Below are 19,990 nucleotides of genomic sequence, written 5' to 3' on the forward strand. Positions count from 1 at the left end.
AGCGGCCTTAATATCAACAACCACCAAACGTAATTCCTCTAGTTGGAAAAGGAACTGAGAGTATACCTGTAGTTGCCTTTTTTCCGTAGTTGTTCCTTGAAGTGTCCGAGTGTGAGGCTGTGTGTTTTCATCATTCTGCGGTATGGGATTTCCTCACCGCAAAAGAAGTACGTGACCACCGTCTCCGAGCCCAAACTACTGTGGCAACCAGACATCTTCTTGGGATCTTTCGGTCTGTAAAGACGAACAGAGATGAAAACAATTGTAAAGATAAATCACGGGAGAGTAAAATGTTAGCTAGGCCTAGGCAAGGTGGTGCTGGCTAAGGCAAGAATCACTGTTACTATTGCTCATAGAGGATTAATGACTTGAACTCTAAACCCTAATTATCAAACTTCAAGATTGTTTTAAATATTAGTCCATGACTAGGTTAATATTTGTCTAGGTTAAGCACACTAGAAAAAACAGAACAGAGTTTTAGTCAATAGTTTTCTCAATAGTTGACTCAAATGCAGTGCCTTTGAGTTTAACAAAGTGATGCTGTCAGAGTTGAATAAAGAGAATGATGACAGATCAATTATGCCCTACATTGGCCCCTTTCTCCACTTCGTAGTGCTACATCAGAAAGTGCATCCCAGCCTTAGACTGTGACAGAAGGTCAGCCAATTGAAAATGAAAAAGGGTTTTGCCATCAGGTGGCCAAAGCTCCACACTTTAAATACTAGCCAGGCCCAGAAACCAAGAGGAAGAACAACCAGATGTTTTTGAAGGAGGGAAAAGACTAATGGCTGCAAAGCATTTGAGGACTGTATGCATGTGTGTGTCATTCATCATTGAACAATGAATTATAGTGTGCAGGAGATACGTACTCATCCGTTTGAAGCGCTGAACTGCCATTTTGAACAGGCACTGGGTGACTCTTGTCTCTCTGAAGGCTTGATGTTGAATGCCTGTGAAGTGGAACCCATATAATCAATATTAACATCAATCAAGAGTTTTTTTTAGAAAGAAATTGCATACAAAGTGTTAAAAAAAAGGTGCAGACTGGAACTCGTACCTCTGTTTAGAGGGTTTGGAAACTTCCTCCAGGCGTCTGCGGGCCTCTTCCAGCTGTGCGAGGGTGTTGGGAGGGGGTAGAGGTGGCATAGCAGGGTCCTGAACGAAGGGGTGTGCGGGCTGATGGGCACGGAGATGCCCACTGCTTCCACCACCTCCCCAGGTGTGTGTGCGTGGGGAATCCAAACAGTGCAACTTCTTTGGATTTTGAGTGCTGCAACAAGAGACAAACTCACCGTGTAAGTAAATGGCACAAAGACTCACAGGAATCAAGGTGAGCAGAGGCCAGATGTTAAGCTTCTATCTTCAAAATTATTGCTCAATACAGTAACGAAAAGAGAATGCTTACTCCCAAGGGGTGTAAAAATATATCATGTCACAATATTGCGCAATAGAAAAGTGCAACAATATGTATCGTGGATAGTGACAAAATGTATTGTGTATAGTTCACCCCCAAAAAATGTCTGTGAGGAAAAAATTCAAGTTTTCAGAGTTTTAGTGTCAGTCCTACATTAAACTGCTATATATATATATATATATAATGTTGAATATAATGTATAATAATGCAATGGGCGAATATTTGGGGGTCCTGATAATGCCACATGTCTTATGTTACCAGTAAAAAGTGTCCTACATTATTTTAAATATATCTAGTCATTGACAGAGTGCAAGCATATTCATCTAAAATAATTCTGTATTTTCAGCTTCAGAATCATGAATATTTTGGTGTCACCATTGGGTTTCCAGCAACAAGTCCAAGCCGATTCATTTACACTCACAATGTAATACCAAATTTAGCATTTTAAATCAACAGTTTATTTTTTGTTAACCTTTTATCAAATGTCTTGGAGTATCGCAATAATATCCATCGTGAGTTCAGTATCGTGATATGTATCGGATCGTGACATGAGGGTATCGTTACACCCTTATTACTCCATTATCATAACTAAACATTGTTAGTAGCAAAGGCGCATGCACAAGAATTTTCAGAGAACAAGAGTTATAACATAGACATGACCACAGTTGCAAGACAGACCTGTGGGGCTTGTGCTTGGTCTGTCGGTCGCTCTCCAGGATCCACTGCCAAACGTTTTGAGAGCGGTCTGAACTGTCAGCTGGCAACTGAAGGAGACTGTTCTCCAACCCTTCCGTGTTCACCTCCTCTCCAGATTTACACAAACGCTTGGATAAAGAGCTGCAATGCCTAGCAGCAGGAAAAGAACATTTTAGAAAAACTTCTATTGACACCAGGATGCCACAATTAAAAAGCAATGAAAAATGTAAAGAATAAAAGCTGTAGTATACCCCAAGGCCACTTCTGCAGAGCTGCCACACTGGTCTCTTCCCAGACTCCGACTGCGAATGTAAGGAGCAGAACCGCAATCTGAAGACCCATGGCACAGGCACTGCACCCGCTGGGTCGCCTCCGCCTCAATCTGCTCCTTGCTTTTGGGCCCAGCGTGGTGATGGATGTAGTGGTGATGGATGTGCTTGGTTGACTGTCTGGAGATGAAGGTCTTGGCTGGCGTGTGTCCATTCACAGAGCCAGACTGCGACCTGGTGCTGGGACCTCCCCGAGGGAGTGGGCGCTGTTCAGGAGAGCGGGAGCGTGGGGAATGCCGAAGCATTCCTGGAGACTGACAGCCAGGAGTCTTGAGGACTCGGGAAAGGTGCTCGTCCAGGATGGCCTGGGGGTCCTCCTCGTAAGAGCCAGGAGGGAGCAAAGGCAGAGAGTGGGATGCACTGCTTCCAGACACCTCAGATTCATCCCGCTCCTCCTCCTATAAGCGCACACAGAAACGCGATTTTAAAAAGAAATACTTGCAAACGGCCATTTAGGGGAACGGTTTAAGGCAGTGGTCTCAAACTCAATTCTTGGCGGGCCACAGCTCTGCACAGTTTAGCTCCAAGCAGCTCAAACTCACACCTGCAAGGAAGTTTCTAGTAATCCCGAAGACCTTGATGAGCTGGATTAGGTGTGTTTGATTAGGGTTGGAGCAAAACTGGAATTGAGTTTGAGACCACTGTTTTAAGGAAACAGAACTCAACTCGTTAACTGTTTAACTATTTGACATAGTGACAACATTTCCAGAGAATTGCAGCAATACAAACCTCCTGAATCTGTTGAAGTCTCTCCTCCAGGGAGCTCATGGTTTCCCGTTGCCGCTTCAGACGCTCCAGTCTGGCTATCAACTGTGCTGCAAAGGCTGCTGGCTCCACGGGAGTCATCTCCTTAGGTGGCCGCCGCGTCCTCTGCACAACCAGAGAGAGAGATACAGATTAGCAAGGAGACCAGACAGGACAGGAGGGGTTGATTTCTACAGCTGCCCTCCCTGCATAAGTCTACTGCCCATCCAATGCACACACAGACACAGACACATGCCCCACACCACTGGCATGGGCCGCTGCCGGCATGAGCAGTTGGTCACGCTCTAAGGAGCCTCGGCTTGTTCCCTCTGTAGTGCAACCAAGCCATCAGCCCGGCCTGTGAAGTGAGGCAGCTTCAAAGAGCCCTCGTCAAATATCAAACGCTCACCAGGGGCGGCAGGGACACTGGCTTTACATCTAGCAATAAAAGTCACATATCGACAGGGGGAAAAAGGAGGAGGCAAAGAAAAAAGGAAAGAGAGGGGGATTAAAAGAAGAGAACGTAAGATGGTGAGATGTGTGCCGCCACTAGAGGAGTCAAGCGGTGGGAGATCAGAAGCGCCGAGGTAATTTATTCCCCCCCAACGACAGCGGGCACCTTTGAGCTACAGTAGCCACATTATCCTCCTTCCCCATGTGTGTGCGTCTCACACAAGGATTTTCAATCACTTTCTTATTATTTTTATTATTATGTTGCGCCCTGCCTTTCTTGATTTGGCTTCCTCTTTCCATCTCTTTGTGGAGATGAAGGGAAAGACGAAAGAGAGAAGAAAGGCAGACGAGTTGCTGGTGAGACTTGCAGCAGCTCTAGGCCCCCGCTGCCTAAAAGTAACATCCCGGGAGAGGCAGCCAGTCAGCACCAAATCAGAAGGGAAATATTACAAGATAGAAAAAAGGGGAGGGAAGGAAAGAGAGAGAGACAACACAGAAAATGGGAAGTTTTTCCAACACAGAGCTTGAAATTGCATGTATGGGAGTACAAGTGCACAAAGAGTGACCAAAGTGACGGGGAAGAGGAAAAAAGAAACAAAAAGGAGAGTAAGAAAGGATGAGGAGGGTGGATACGGGTTTGTTTGACTTGATTAACAAGTTGTCTTTCCAAACCCTCTCTCCAAACACAAACTGACCCTCTCTTTTTTGTGCTTTCAGGGAGACAGGGAGGAAACGAGGGAGAGGGGGATGGAGGGTGCTGTTGGAGGACTAAAAAGGGTGCAGCTCAGTTGGAAGTTGTCACTTCCCTTGAAGTCAGCCCCATTCATCCGCTGATCAAAGCGCTCTCAGAGAGAGACAGTTGATTCTGGTGCCTCAGGATAAAACAGACTCATTTAGTGCGGTGTGGCAGTTTATTAAGAGTCATTATCCGAGAAAGAGCACAACAACACGAACGGTCCACAACCGTGAGAGGGTAATGCTTTTTAATTGGGGGTGATGTTGGAGTTGTGTGTGTAGTTCAGAAGAATGGCAAGGACACTTACAGGGAACGGAGGTAGAGACACTTGGCCGTTCATCCTCATGTTGCGCTGCATCTCTCGCTGTATTTGTTTTTTACTTCCGAGCTTGTAAGGAGGGATGGCATCTCTATCAGGACACATAGAGAACGATGAAGGTTATTCACTGCCCATACTCATACACAAACATCCACATGCTGCACAAACATCTTTATTACCAATAGAGCGTTTCAAAGAAACTCAAATACAAACAGATCAACACTTAATATGTTGTGGAAATAATGGGCCAGAAAACAGTGCACTCTCACCCTGTGCAAACTCTTGCCCAGCAGACGCCCGGGGTCACAATCAAACCCGAAGGGCAGCTAAACAAATGTTGCTACTAATGCCAACGCACAATCAAGCACAGCTACCGACTATCATATGACGCTACCAATAACAATAAAAAGACATCTCGTGTTTCCATAAACACTCCTAATCCATGGCAGAATGTTCCTAAACCTCCACCTCTTCAATCTTGCCCTTTCTTGCCTCTAAATCCAGACATCTTTCTCATCCTTCGCTATGCTTTTCTTTAAAAAAAAATAATTTTTTTAAGCCAGGCCAGTTTCCTTTGCTCTGTTCTGACTCTGAAGTGTATGACCTAGCCCAAATGCAGTTTCCAGCACGTCTTTGAAAGCTCACAGTCATGCGCATAAAGCCGTCGCTCCAATCTTCATTTGGCAAGCGCTCGGCAGTCAGCCTCTGATCTTGCGCACATCAAAAGGCTGGTTTGTAAGATAAGGTAATGTTTGAAGTCGGCGCAGCGGCATTCCCTAGCGTCCAAGTAAATCCATAAATAAGATATAAGCAAAATTTCCCCCACTTCTCCTCCCCTCCCTCGCTCCCTCCCTCCCTCCCTTTATCTGGAATTCAGATTCTGATTTAACGCTGTGCCTTTTAACTCAAATAAAAACGCAGCTATTCCAATCAAATCAGCCTCCAAATAAAGAACACAGAGGCTGTTTTCCCCACCGCGTACGCTACTTCAAAGTGGCACAAATAAAAAACATAAAATAAAATAAGAATATGGCTAAATATGGGTAAAATCAATGGACAGGAGCATGTAGATAAAACAAAATTCTGTAAAAATTTGTGTTTTCAGAACAAGTAAATGTTTGATAAACTTTTTTTTCACTGATTCATTTGAATAAATTTCTACTATACTTCAAATGGGAGATGATTCGAGTTCAGTATGAGGACGAGTCACCCAAGAAAGCTGTTGCACATTTCATTTAAGTGCTGAATGGTTGCACCTATCAAAATATTAATCTTTGGTTCAATCAGCCCACTGTCCACAGACACTTTCTCTGTTCGGAGCTTTGGGGTGTCACAGGCTGGCTGTGCTTTATGGGAATCTCCTATTCACTTGTGCAAGTAATTTTCAAAGCAGCCAGCCACCCTCTTATCCCTCTAAGCTCCCGGGGCCTAACAATGGGCTGAAAGCGATTCAGTTAAGCCTTTCATCCAGCATGCACTTTATTTCTCACTCTCTGCACTTAGCTATGCACTCGCACAATTGCCTCTGCCGCAAACACAGAGGGGGGGGAGGGCTGCTTTCAGGCTGAGGTGGGGTTGAATGGGTGGTGTACGTGAGCGTCTGGGGGATGGGGGTCCCAAACACCCTAATCCCAGGTGACCTGCTCTTGTGCTCCAGAAATGGCTAACCTCTCAAAGGCCTAGCTGACACTGAATCCCTCCGTTCCAGCCGCGGTGGGCTCATACCAAACCTCCCTGCGAGTTGAGATTCCTTTAATTTACTGCCAAAGCACCTCGATGAGTGTCTTATAGTCCACATGGCAAGTTACCCCCCCACCCCTCCCTTTTTTCCTGGGACAATGGCAAAACCAATAAATAATGACTATGTCTTTGGTGACTATGTTGTGCAAAGTCTGAAAAGAAAGCCCTTGAAGATCAAAGCTATATAGGAAAAGAGCATGAGCAAAAAAGGAGGACAAACTAGCGAGTATCATTTCCTGTTGAAGAATTTGCAAACATTAGCTTTAATTAACGGATAGAGGAAGCACATTATCTCTATCTACTCTTGGGTCCACTCCAAGCCACTCCAGACTCCAGCAATGCATTAAAAACATCTCATAAACACATTTAAATGTCAATGTATCACCTGAATGTATACCATCTCATTACCATGACTAAACGACTAAATACTTAAACTCAATGTCTGCCAACAGCCCGAGAGAGATGTTAGTCTTTGACCACAGGCTAAAGATACAATGTACTATGAATCTTTCAAGATCTAATTTATAGGCATCATTCAAATTTGTCTAAGATAATCAGCAGTGCTATCTAGGTAGGCAGCTTATACCATGTTACGAAACAGCTTATGAAACAGGCAAATATAGAAAGAGTGTTTTAGAAAGACACATTTTCTTATTACTTTGGTTAATATGAGACACACTTACACACTACTGTCTGTCATTGACATAGAGTCATCTGTCAGGGCATCACTGGAGACCTCACTGTCATTGGCACTGGTGGCAGGGGCAAAACTATAACCGGATGCAACACGATAGGGGTTTCCAGGGTCATTGCGTCTGTAGGACCTACAGGGACAAAAAAATATTTCGTTTTTTAGTTGAAAGGATGGTGTAGTTGTTAAATCTCAAGGCTGGTAACTGGAAGGGTGCTTGGTTAATTCATGAATTCACAACTGAGCAAGACACTTATCCTCAGGTTACTCAGAAGGGACTGAACCTATAAGGTTCAAAAGTGTATCGCTTTCCGAAATGTGTTCAGCTGCACTCTCAGCCTTGCCACAAAGGGAACTACAGCGGCTAATAGTGTAAAACGGACAGTTTTCTTTTTTCAGGAAAATTACTGTCATGGCAGACCAACAGTTTGAAGGGGAACTTAGCTAGCTATAAACAGCTTGACTAACTTTTGCCAGCTTAAAAAAGGTGACATATCCAGTTAATGGGACAGACATCTGAAGGTAATCTGTTTGCCATCTCTACAACTGAGGCTTGTTACCACCATAGTAAAGCAAGAAAGTATGTTAAGTACTACTATGATTCTAGCTTACTTAAGCTGGACTGTGACACTATTTTATTCTGGAAACAAACTTTGTTGCATTGTTTTCTTGCTATCTCTGTAAAGCTGCTTTGAAACAATCTGTTTTGTAAAAAGCACTATATTAATAAAAGTGACTTGACTTGACTTGACTATGTGGATTAAAACATAAGTGGGAAATCCAGTTAATGGGACAGACATCTGAAGGTAACCTGTTTGCCATCTTGACAACTGAGGCTTGTTACCACCATAGTAATGCAAGAAAGTATGTTAAGTACTTGTGTAGACTATGATTCTGACCTCAACTATGTGGATTAAAACATCAGTTACATAAATAAATAAATAAAAAGAAAAATGTTTCGATATCATCCAAATATTAGTTTTGCCATTTAGAGCAAAAAAAAAAAAGCTTCCACCATGGCCTCCCTTATGTTTGTGAAAACGGTCCAGCTATTTTTACTAGCCTTTTTTCTTGGTGTTGGGGGGGGGGGGGGACTCAAGCTCAGTTTGTCTTTTCTCTTCTCTTCCCTTTCATCTCTCTTGCCCCACCTCCCCCCTGGGGCAGCCCGGTGAGGGTTGATCAGGGGGAAAGTTAAGTGAGCAGCACATCTGTGTGAATTGCCAATGCCACTTCCCCTCAGTGGAGCATATCTGGGGCCTTTTGTCTGGGCCAGGCACCCCGTTCCTCACTTTACCTCCCCCTTCCAAACTTTCCCGTTTCATGTCATTCCTTCTCTTGTGCTGTTTCCTCTGCAAGGGCACCTCCTCCACATACCCACCCCTCCCAATCTCTCTCTCTCTCTCTCTCTCGCTCTCCATACCCCTCTCTCCTGCTGTGACACATTCCTGCTCCACTGGAATAGGAGGAGGAGGAGGAGGTAGAGAACCTGAGTCGGACCAAAAGAGAGTGAGAGAGAGGGAAATAAAGAACATGAGAGAGCGGAAAGAAAGAAGAGAAGAAGGGGGAAGGAGGGCCTCCTCTTTATGAGAATGCCTACTGCCAGCAGCGCTGTGAGGGGAGACCCAGCAGGACTATAGCCTACGGCCCCAACTCAAACCTGACCTTTGGAAGCTCTCGCTCAGAGTCAGGTATTTAGCACAGCTGGGTTCACATTCTTCCCTCGCTCACCCCCTCATTCATGCTTTCTTTCATGAGGTGCCTCGCCCCCCCTCTGTCCTTCTTTTCCGCTCGCTCAAAAAGTGTGCTTATTCTCCATCCGTCGGGGTTTTTTTTTTCCTAGATAAAAGTGCGAAGAGAGGCAGTTGAAAATCAGAGGAGAACGGCGGTAAATAAGAAACGGAGGAGATGAAGGCCACGGTCTCTGTGACTCACAGAGGAACCGCTGCTGCGTGTTGTTTTGTGAATAACTCGATTCAGAAACACAGAAAGAGAGAGAGAAATAAGTTCCACATGCTTCAGATGAACAAAAAAAAAGTGCCCCGAGAGAGAGAGGAAAAACAGACTGCTCAAGGAGCATTCTTCAAAAAGAAATCAGGGAATAACATCAAAAAAAAAAAAAAAAAAAGAGAGAGAGAGAGAGAGAGACTTTGCTTACTCTTGTCTGGTTCTTAATCATCTCCTACATAAACAACCAGACAAAGATAAGCAGAGATGAAACGTTCTGTCACCTTCTTCAAGATCACCCTCCCAATGGGCTGTCTTTGAGACGGATAAACATTTGTCTGGCACCACACCTTGATGGGTCACCTCATTTACAACCTCAAGTGCTGTGACAGGTATTAATTCATCAAACCAGATTTCCCCGGGTGTTTTGTTACACCCAGTCTATATACGTCTTTGAACAACCAAACAAACAGCTCGTCAAGACATCTAAAGGTGTCAAACACACATTACATAGAGCAATAACAGAGACTATTTAAATCAAAATAAGTGAGTTAGGTACTTTTTTTTTGTTAATAACAAAGCAAATACAACAATTTCATTTTTGAAGCAGTGACATTTTTTTACGTGTGCCACTTGTTTTATCTATTTGACGGCTGAAACCAATTTTGCATTGTGAACTAGCCTTGATCCTTGAAGATGATCCTCTAACGGCGGAAGAATTTCAAAGCAGAGGAAACTGTGTGGAGCCAGCAGAGGGCCTGGTGCAAGACAATATTTACATGAAAGGAAGAGCTGCTCTATTGATGTTTTTTTCCCCTTCTCTCTCTCTCTGCGTAATGCAAGCCAGGTGAGAGCAAACCGCTCCAAACTTGCGAGAAAGGGCCTCTCATGTTTAAAGCAAGAATTCAGTGCAATAGCAACATGAAACGGTATAATACGCTTAAAACTCATTACCGATTGATTAGTTTGTCATTGACCTGATAAACGTATCCAAAGCGACTTGCATTAGAGAGAATTCATCCTTCTGGAGTAACCTAAGAGTTCGTGTCTTGCTCAAGGACAGTGATAGCTCATGGATCAAGCAATCTTTCTGATGTTTCAACCCACAACAGTTACAACACTGGGTCTTTAATCACTAGCCTGCATGATTCACGAAGCAGTCCCAAGCATGTAGCAGTAGCAACTTTGCAGGATTATGAATTTATAGTGGTGGCATATGGTGAAAAAGAGATTTTTGGATGTCTTACCTGTAGCTTTTCTCTAATGCTTCCGCTGCACGAAGGGAAGGTGGTGACCGTAGCGCTTTGGCAGACAGACCCACTACAGTGGCCAAAGCTTTGGCTTTAACGTCATTACAACTCCATTCCTCCTCTTCATTTAGAGTCGGCATCGGCAAGTATCCGCATACCAGTTTTAGGCCTCCTAGTCCATTGGGATTCACATGACTTGGGTTCTCGCATCCGGTTCTGACGTACTCAAGGTATATGTCTGAGGTCAGGAACATCTGATAGGCATTCTCCTCCATAGCCGTCTGGATCTCCATTTGAGCCTGATCAAACATTGCGGAGTCAATCTGCTGACGCTTAATATTATCCCTAATAAAGGTCTTAGTGGCAGGTTTAAGCTGCTTGGCCACAACGCTGTTGTTCTCAATATACCGCTTGTAAATGGCTTTGGCAACTCTGTGCGTTTTGGTATCCTTGAGGTCCATTTGCCTGAAACCATTGCAGGCGAACCAAAAATCTAAAGTGTCCTCACATTTCTCACGTTCAAGATATGCCCGGAAAAGTTGAGCACCGTCCTGGTCCCCAAGAAGGAAGTGCAAAGATTTGGTCCACCGGGCAAGAGGGGAGTCCGGTGATGCACTGCCCTCCGGTTCCCCAAGTCCATCCTCATCCCTCCTGGTTGTCGAGCGGCGAGGATCAGCCATAACGGTTTTCACAGGATCCTTCGGTCTCATCATGGCCAGTTTGCTGGGATGGTGGCATGTCGTCTCACCCTCTTCCCCTGGGACCGGTGGACGTGGGTCATCTTCTCTGAAGCTAGTGACCATAGGATCTGTTAGTGTCCTATTCATGGCTCTTGCAGCTCCAGCAGCAAAGCCTTCAGTGTGAAGCTCAGCTGTAATCTCCTCTCTCTCTTAAATCAGCAGGGGAGCTTCTCTCTGAAACACAAAGTATTGATCTCATCAAAACCAGATCCGCCCCAAAACTTCAAAAGAGTCACTTCAGACACACATATCTACATTGTGCGCACTTGCGGTGTACAATCGGCTTCGTCGAATGCAATCAAAGCGACCTGGTTTAAATTCAATGCAGGCAAGATATGAGATATTTATAACTTTTTTTAAAAAAAAAAGAGATAGCCTAATATCAAATATTTTCGTACCGGGTTACATTACTTTTTTTTTCACTTAAGCCCAGTCTGAATCACCTCGTCGCGATGAAGCGAGAAAAACTTCAAAGAAAACTGAGCTTAGCCGATCAGTTTGGCCATTTTTAACAAAACTAAAACGATCAAACATCCCATTCTCAGTTGTATGAAGAAAATAAAATCTACAACGGTCTAAACTCAGTCAAGAAGCTCAGAACTCAAAGCTCAGATGGTTTTAAAACGGCGGCATAAGAAAACCGCATTTCACTTTACCGTTCAGTGTTTAATTGTGCAGAAAAAATATAGCGCAAATTTCGACTCCGAAATCGCAATAAAGCGCAAAATAACGCGAACCCATTTAATCGATAGCATGCTTACTTACAGTATATCTGTACAGTAGAGACTTGTATTAGCCAATACCATCAATACGAGTTCAGAATGACCACTCTTAAAGAAGGTATAATTGCGCAATGTATAGAAAAACTACATACAATCATAATAAAAAAAACAATAATAGCATAGTACAAAGCTAGACTTTAAATGAAAGGCTCTAAAATGCATCGTATAATATACAACTGCATCGACACACATACAGAAGAGTGTTTAAAAACACATTTAGACGCGTCTCCAAACTATTCGTTCAGTTTTAAATGATTAAACAAACCGCGGAAATTTCCTTACAGATATAAAGAGTGGTCGAATATCCAATCCATGAGAAATAAAACAAAAACATGCTGCATTCAACTTCAAGCCCATCAGGAAAAACAAAAGTGTGAGATCACAGGGGGTGAAGTCCCATAACACCACCATGAATACACTTTAAACACTCTAATCTAACGTCAAAACAACACAATAAAAACCCAAACCCAAAACACGCGCTTTAACGCAGTGTCTATCAGAAATACTTTATTTCACAGCGACACATGACTTCAAAGTCGGTAAACAGCACATCAAAGCAATAGCATGGGGCCAGCGCTGGGAGAACACACACACACACACACACACTGCTCGAACTCACCATCCATCCATGAGTTCAGTCCACAAAAGTCCCAGTTTTCCAACAACAGAACAAATATAATCCACAATATATATCCAAATGCGCGCAGTCCTCTTGTCCTCTGATGTTGTTTAGTGTCAAACGCAGATTTGAGGTTTTCCAGCGTACACTTCCTCCAGTAAAGAGCACACTAGATCCCTGTATAGTGTGTGTGTTTGAATGCGCTCTGGTCTCTTATTCCAGTGTGGACTGAGCTCAGGGTTTAAGAGCGGACATCAAAGCGCGCAGCCGACCGCACGGTCCCGACAGATACATACAACACTATTCCTCTCCTTCCCGCTTTAAAACCACACAGCTCGCTCCAAAAAAATGTCTAAACGCACTTATTTATTATTATCGATGCTTCTAACCCGAATGCGCTCAATGAGTCGCTGAAAGCGCCCGTTCGCTGAAGTCCGTGAGGGGAAAGTTTCAACCGAGGCGCGAGGACCTTATCAAAGCGCAGAGATCTTGAGCCGACTCCCCTCGAGCTGTGGAGCGTCAGGAGTAAGTGATCCTGCTGTTGCTACAGAAACTTTAAAGACACAGGCCGCTTTTTCCCTCTGAGGACTCGCAGTTAACTCATTCGTTACCATACGCACGGTTAACCCCTTCGTTACCATACGCACAGTTAACCCATTCGTTTCTGCGTCCAGATTCTGAATCTGAATGAGATTAGATTGGCTCAGATTGGCTGAGATACAACTATTTGAAAATCTGGAATCTGAGGGTGCAAAAAAATCGAAACATTGAGAAAATCTCCTTTAAAGTTGTCCATTTATGTTGGCGATTGTGCTGCATTCACTCACAAAAATACATGTTTGATATATTTATGGTAGGAAATTTACAAAAGATCTTCATGGAACATGATCTTTACTTAATATCCTCATGATTTTTGGCATAAAAGAATATTGTTGGCTATTGCTACAAATATACCTGTGCTACTTGTGACTGGTTTTGTGATCCACTGGTTTTGTGATTGACTAATTTTGTAAATCGATAACCACAAAACCCCAGAAAGAATACATGGTGAATTAATTTGGAGTGCAATTTGACGATGTGACCGAAGAGCGCAAAACCAACAATTCTTTTCAAAAGTGCTGTTTCTGACGAATTAAAGACTAGAATATAATAATTCACCCCAGAATAAGAATATAATCATCATTTACTCATGTTCATATTGCTCCAGTCTTGGTTTCTTTCTTTAATGGAAAGCAATGAGATGTTTAGCAGAATATCCGAGCAGCAAATATCTTCCATTTGTGAGTAATTTTTTTTTTTTTTAAATAAAGTCAAATAGAAAAACCCTAATGCAGACTTTGATGATTAAAGGGATATTTAAAAAAAAAATCTGTCTTCATATCATGTTCCAAATCTCTATGACTTTCTTTTTTTCTTTCTTCTATAACACAAACGAAGATATATTTAGAAAAAAATGTTTTGGTGTTGTTTTTCTATACAACACAATGCAATTCTATACAATGAAAGAGATTAAAATATCTTCTTTTGTGTTCAGAAGAAGAAAGAAATGCGTTCAGGTTTTGAACAACATAATGGCGGGAGTAAGTAAATGACATTTGTGTGTGAACGACCCCTTTAAGACCCGGCGTCGAGGTTAGTTAAAGCAGCACAAAAGTTTGAAGTAGGTTACTTTACAGTAGCAGTGTAGTTAAAAGTCCTTCTCAAGTGAAAAAGTGAAACTACCAGAAAAGCTTGTCCTGCATTTTGAACTAGTGAGGGAGGACGTTCCACTGATTCCACTTATGATACTTCAAAGGCTCGAGCGCTTCCTTTGATGTTCTACATTCACTTTAAGGAGCAGGATATTATAAAATACATGCATTAGTGCTAAATGAGAGGAATTTAAAGAGCAGATGTGAAGCTCTGTACACATCGTTGTCATACTATGGTGAGCGGGACATTTTAGAAAAGGACACATTTTTAGACCAAAGGACTTTCGACACAGCTTTGCTCACATCCTTCACGGGCAATCTTTCACAATAATCGAATGTTTTCTCTATGGTGGAAACGGTCCACAAATGAAACACACACTCTAATGCTCTATTCTGATTCTAATGACTTTAGGAAGTCATTGTCCAGGATTGACCATTTACAGGCTCATTGAGATTCATTGATATCGTTGGACAACTATTTTGCTTTGTGTGCAATTGCTTATGGGGTGTAACAATATATCGTGTCACAATATATCGCAATACAGAAATGCAAAATGCAGTAATATGTCTCTTGGATAGTGATAATCTGTATTGTGGATAGTTCACCCAAAATAACAATTACTGTGCGAGGAAAAAAATCAAGTTTTCAATCGAGTTTTAGTGTCAGTACTACATTAAACTACTATATATAATGTTGAATTTAGTGTATAATAATGCAGTATTTGTGGGTCCTGATAATGCCAAATGTTACCAGTAAAAAGTTGCCTATACATTATTTTAAATATATCTAGTCAGTGAAAGAGATCAAGAATATTCATCTAAAATAAGTCAGTGTTTTCAGCTTCAGAATCATGAATATTGTTATTCTGGTGTCTCTATTGTCCCGTGCTTTGGGTTTCCAGCACCAAGTCCAAGCCTATTCAGTTACACATTTTAATCAACAGTACATTTTTTGTTAACCTTTTATCAAATGTCTTGGATTATCGCAATAATATCGTATCGTCAGTTCAGTATCGTGATATGAGGCTATCCTTACACCCCTGTACTTATTACTGATCAGACCCAGCTAAACATGTTTAATAACTAGGAATAAAATGTTATTAAAATCCAGTGTTAGAATCTCTGCTCACTTTATAAGTACTTTTTAAAAGTTAACCACCAATGGCAAAAATGGCCAACATTTTTTTTATTATTATTATTTTTCCCGTTTAGTAGTTGCTGAGTGTTCATTTTGCCGCGGCTAAAGCGAGCGCGTCTGAGAGCGTGATGAACGCTGTGATCAGTAACTGCTCTCAATGACTGTATTGTCTGCCTGCTCTTTCAGCTCAGGGCTAAACTCTCAGCAGTTTGCTTTGAAGTGATTATCCCTTTATCACAAGCCAGAGCAAAGACTTTAGGGAGAACAATGGAAAATGAAAGCAAGTAGGAGGCTTATGGCAATTATCACAGACGTCCACCAGGAGTGAAGTGTGAATGTCCACTTTGTGAATGTGTGTGAATGTGGGGGAGGAGGAAGGCATGGACGCAGGGAGGCAAAAGAAAATGAGACAGATCATCATTTGCATGGCATACACAGAGCAACGACCATGCTTTTGGAGGAAATGATGGCTTAGGCAAATAAACAAGACAATATCATTAAAGATAATGTGCATCCAGATATGAAAGTTCTGCCATCATTTACCCATCCAATGTCTTTCCAAACACCAACGACTTGAACAAAAGAGGAATTTCCAAGCTACTCTTTTCTATGCAATGAAAACAACCATAGGGAACCATAAAAAGAACCATAAACATATCTTAATAGCACAATAACAGTAGAGATAATATCATTTTATATTCCAAGTCTTCTGAAGTTATGTGAAAGCTTTGTGTGAGGAACAGATCAAAAGTTTCACTGAAATCACTTCTGCTGCATTCAAACCTCTGCATATTCAAATCTATTCAAGTGTTGAGGCATAATGCGGTAACTACACATTTAGACAAAACTGAGATAAGGAATCAGGTATCTGAGATTATAATCTGTCCTGTGAATAAGTTTGGCCAAGCTATGCTCAGATTCGTAAATGGAGTGTGAAAATCAAGATCTAAGCCTAAGGAATTAATAATTTAAAAAAAAATCTCTATAGTGTTTTGCATTTGTAGGTCAGCATTGTTTTTGTGACTTCAGAAGATTTTTTTGTTGATTGGACAAGAACACCTGGTTCGGTTCACTTAATAACACTTGTTGGATTTGTACGGGTCAGATGAAGTCTGAGCATTGAATCAACAAAGATTATTCAATAAACTCTGGTCTTATTATTATCATCACTTCGTCTCCTACTTCTGCTCTTTCCTGGTTTCTCAGTCAAACCTCACAATGACAGAAGTCTGTTAATATAGTTTTGGATATGAGACAAATATCTTCTAGCAGGTTTTCTGCGTCTGGGGTCGGATCTGATATATCTGACGTGGAGATCCATCCGATCTAACAATTTGGTGTTGTTGGCACGATCTAACATGAGAAAGTCTTACGGGTGAAGTCATATGGGCTTGGAGTGAAATTAGATTGAGTAAATAATGACAGAATTTTTATTTATGGGTAAATGATTCCTTTAAAGTAATAGTTCACCCATGAATTAAAAATCTGTCATCATTTACTCACCCTCAAGTCGTTCCAAACGCGAAAGACTTTTGTTAATCTTGAAGATGTTTTAATGAACACTGAGAGATTTCTGTCCCTTCATTGACAGACTAAGCAACTATCACTTTGACGCTTCAAAAAGTTCATAAAGAGATCGTAAAACTAATCCATATGAATCCAAGTCCAAATTTTCTGAAGAGACTCGATCACTTTATATGATGAACATTAAGCTTGTATTCACACATTAACATTCATTAACTTGCACGTCAGATGAGGTAAACGGAAGCTCAAGCACGTTCTCGTGTTACGCAGCACGTTTGAGCTTCTGCAAGAACCAATGAGGTTCATTCTTGTGTTACGCAGCACGTTTGAGCTTCAGCAAGAACCAATGAGGTTCATTCCTGTGTTACGCAGCACGTTTGAGCTTCAGCAAGAACCAATGGGGTTCATTCTCGTGTTATGCAGCACGTTTGAGCTTCAGCAAGAACCAATGGGGTTCATTCTCGTGTTATGCAGCACGTTTGAGCTTCAGCAAGAACCAATGAGGTTCATTACTGTGTTACGCAGCACGTTTGAGCTTCAGCAAGAACCAATGGGGTTCATTCTCGTGTTATGCAGCACGTTTGAGCTTCAGCAAGAACCAATGGGGTTCATTCTCGTGTTACGCAGCACGTTTGAGCTTCTGCAAGAACCAGTGAAGTTTATTCTCGTGTTATGCAGCACGTTTGAGCTTCAGCAAGAACCAATGAGGTTCATTCTTTGAGCTTCAGCAAGAACCAATGAGGTTCATTCTCTCATGTTACGCAGCATGTTTCAGATTCTACAAGAACCAATGATGTTCATTATTGTGTTACGCAGCACGTTTGAGCTTCAGCAAGAACCAATGAGGTTCATTCTCTCATGTTACGCAGCATGTTTCAGATTCTACAAGAACCAATGATGTTCATTATTGTGTTACGCAGCACGTTTGAGCTTCAGCAAGAACCAATGAGGTTCATTCCTGTGTTACGCAGCACGTTTGAGCTTCAGCAAGAACCAATGAGGTTCATTCTAGTGTTACGCAGCACGTTTGAGCTTCAGCAAGAACCAATGAGGTTCATTCTTGTGTTACGCAGCACGTTTGAGCTTCAGCAAGAACCAATGAGGTTCATTCTTGTGTTACGCAGCACGTTTGAGCTTCAGCAAGAACCAATGAGGTTCATTCTCGTGTTACGCAGCATGTTTGAGCTTCAGCAAGAACCAATGAGGTTCATTCTAGTGTTACGCAGCACGTTTGAGCTTCTGCAAGAACCAATGAGGTTCATTCTCTCGTGTTACGCAGCATGTTTCAGATTCTACAAGAGCCAATGATGTTCATTATTGTGTTACGCAGCACGTTTGAGCTTCAGCAAGAACCAATGAGGTTCATTCTCATGTTATGCATCACATTTGAGCTTCAGCAAGAACCAATGAGGTTCATTCTCGTGTTACGCAGCACGTTTGAGCTTCAGCAAGAACCAATGGGGTTCATTCTAGTGTTACGCAGCACGTTTGAGCTTCAGCAAGAACCAATGAGGTTCATTCTAGTGTTACGCAGCACGTTTGAGCTTCTGCAAGAACCAATGAGGTTCATTCTCTCGTGTTACGCAGCATGTTTCAGATTCTACAAGAGCCAATGATGTTCATTATTGTGTTACGCAGCACGTTTGAGCTTCAGCAAGAACCAATGAGGTTCATTCTCATGTTATGCATCACATTTGAGCTTCAGCAAGAACCAATGAGGTTCATTCTCGTGTTACGCAGCACGTTTGAGCTTCAGCAAGAACCAATGGGGTTCATTCTCGTGTTACGCAGCACGTTTGAGCTTCAGCAAGAACCAATGAGGTTCATTATTGTGTTACGCAGCACGTTTGAGCTTCAGCAAGAACCAATGAGGTTCATTCCTGTGTTACGCAGCACGTTTGAGCTTCAGCAAGAACCAATGGGGTTCATTCTCGTGTTATGCAGCACGTTTGAGCTTCAGCAAGAACCAATGAGGTTCATTCCTGTGTTACGCAGCACGTTTGAGCTTCTGCAAGAACCAGTGAAGTTTATTCTCGTGTTATGCAGCACGTTTGAGCTTCAGCAAGAACCAATGATGTTCATTATTGTGTTACGCAGCACGTTTGAGCTTCAGCAAGAACCAATGAGGTTCATTCCTGTGTTACGCAGCACGTTTGAGCTTCAGCAAGAACCAATGAGGTTCATTCTAGTGTTACGCAGCACGTTTGAGCTTCAGCAAGAACCAATGAGGTTCATTCTTGTGTTACGCAGCACGTTTGAGCTTCTGCAAGAACCAATGAGGTTCATTCTTTGAGCTTCAGCAAGAACCAATGAGGTTCATTCTCTCGTGTTACGCAGCATGTTTCAGATTCTACAAGAACCAATGATGTTCATTATTGTGTTACGCAGCACGTTTGAGCTTCAGCAAGAACCAATGAGGTTCATTCTCATGTTATGCATCACATTTGAGCTTCAGCAAGAACCAATGGGGTTCATTCTCGTGTTACGCAGCATGTATGAGCTTCAGCAAGAACCAATGAGGTTCATTCTAGTGTTACGCAGCATGTTTGAGCTTCAGCAAGAACCAATGAGATTCATTCTTGTGTTACGCAGCACGTTTGAGATTCTACAAGAACCAATGATGTTCATTCTCTCGTGTTACGCAGCATGTTTGAGCTTCAGCAAGAACCAATGATGTTCATTCTGGTGTTACGCAGCACGTTTGAGCTTCAGCAAGAACCAATGAGGTTCATTCTTGTGTTACGCAGCACGTTTGAGATTCTACAAGAACCAATGGGGTTCATTCTCGTGTTACGCAGCACGTTTGAGCTTCAGCAAAAACCAATGATGTTCATTCTGGTGTTACGCAGCACGTTTGAGCTTCAGCAAGAACCAATGAGGTTCATTCTCGTGTTACGCAGCACGTTTGAGCTTCTGCAAGAACCAATGAGGTTCATTCTCGTGTTACGCAGCACGCTTGAGCTTCTGCAAGAACCAATGAGGTTCATTCTTGTGTTACGCAGCACGTTTGAGCTTCTGCAAGAACCAATGAGGTTCATTCTTTGAGCTTCAGCAAGAACCAATGATGTTCATTCTGGTGTTACGCAGCACGTTTGAGCTTCAGCAAGAACCAATGAGGTTCATTCTCGTGTTATGCAGCACGTTTGAGCTTCAGCAAGAACCAGTGAGGTTCATTCTCGT

The 19,990-nt window shown here is 42.4% G+C and overlaps 1 protein-coding gene across 2 annotated transcripts in view; it reads right to left on the reverse strand.

Moving 5' to 3' along the window:
* Positions 1-19,990, reverse strand: part of axin2 (axin 2 (conductin, axil)) — a 39,608-nt gene that overhangs the window by 3,169 nt on the left and 16,449 nt on the right. The window contains exons 1-10 of one of the 2 annotated variants that reach the window (XM_084108962.1): positions 12,458-12,597; positions 10,314-11,230; positions 7,115-7,255; positions 4,680-4,782; positions 3,169-3,309; positions 2,362-2,837; positions 2,093-2,260; positions 1,058-1,270; positions 870-950; positions 67-234 (exon numbers count right to left, since the gene is read on the reverse strand). In XM_084108962.1, coding sequence (XP_083965088.1) covers positions 67-234; positions 870-950; positions 1,058-1,270; positions 2,093-2,260; positions 2,362-2,837; positions 3,169-3,309; positions 4,680-4,782; positions 7,115-7,255; positions 10,314-11,143 — 2,321 coding nt within the window. In that variant the 5' untranslated portion in view covers positions 11,144-11,230; positions 12,458-12,597. Of the gene's footprint in view, positions 1-66; positions 235-869; positions 951-1,057; positions 1,271-2,092; positions 2,261-2,361; positions 2,838-3,168; positions 3,310-4,679; positions 4,783-7,114; positions 7,256-10,313; positions 11,231-12,457; positions 12,598-19,990 lie in introns of those variants that run through there. The other variant, XM_084108963.1, reaches the window with a different exon arrangement.

The sequence above is a fragment of the Abramis brama genome (genome assembly GCF_963993115.1).
Source record: "Abramis brama genome assembly, chromosome: 1".
NCBI lineage: Eukaryota > Metazoa > Chordata > Actinopteri > Cypriniformes > Leuciscidae > Abramis > Abramis brama.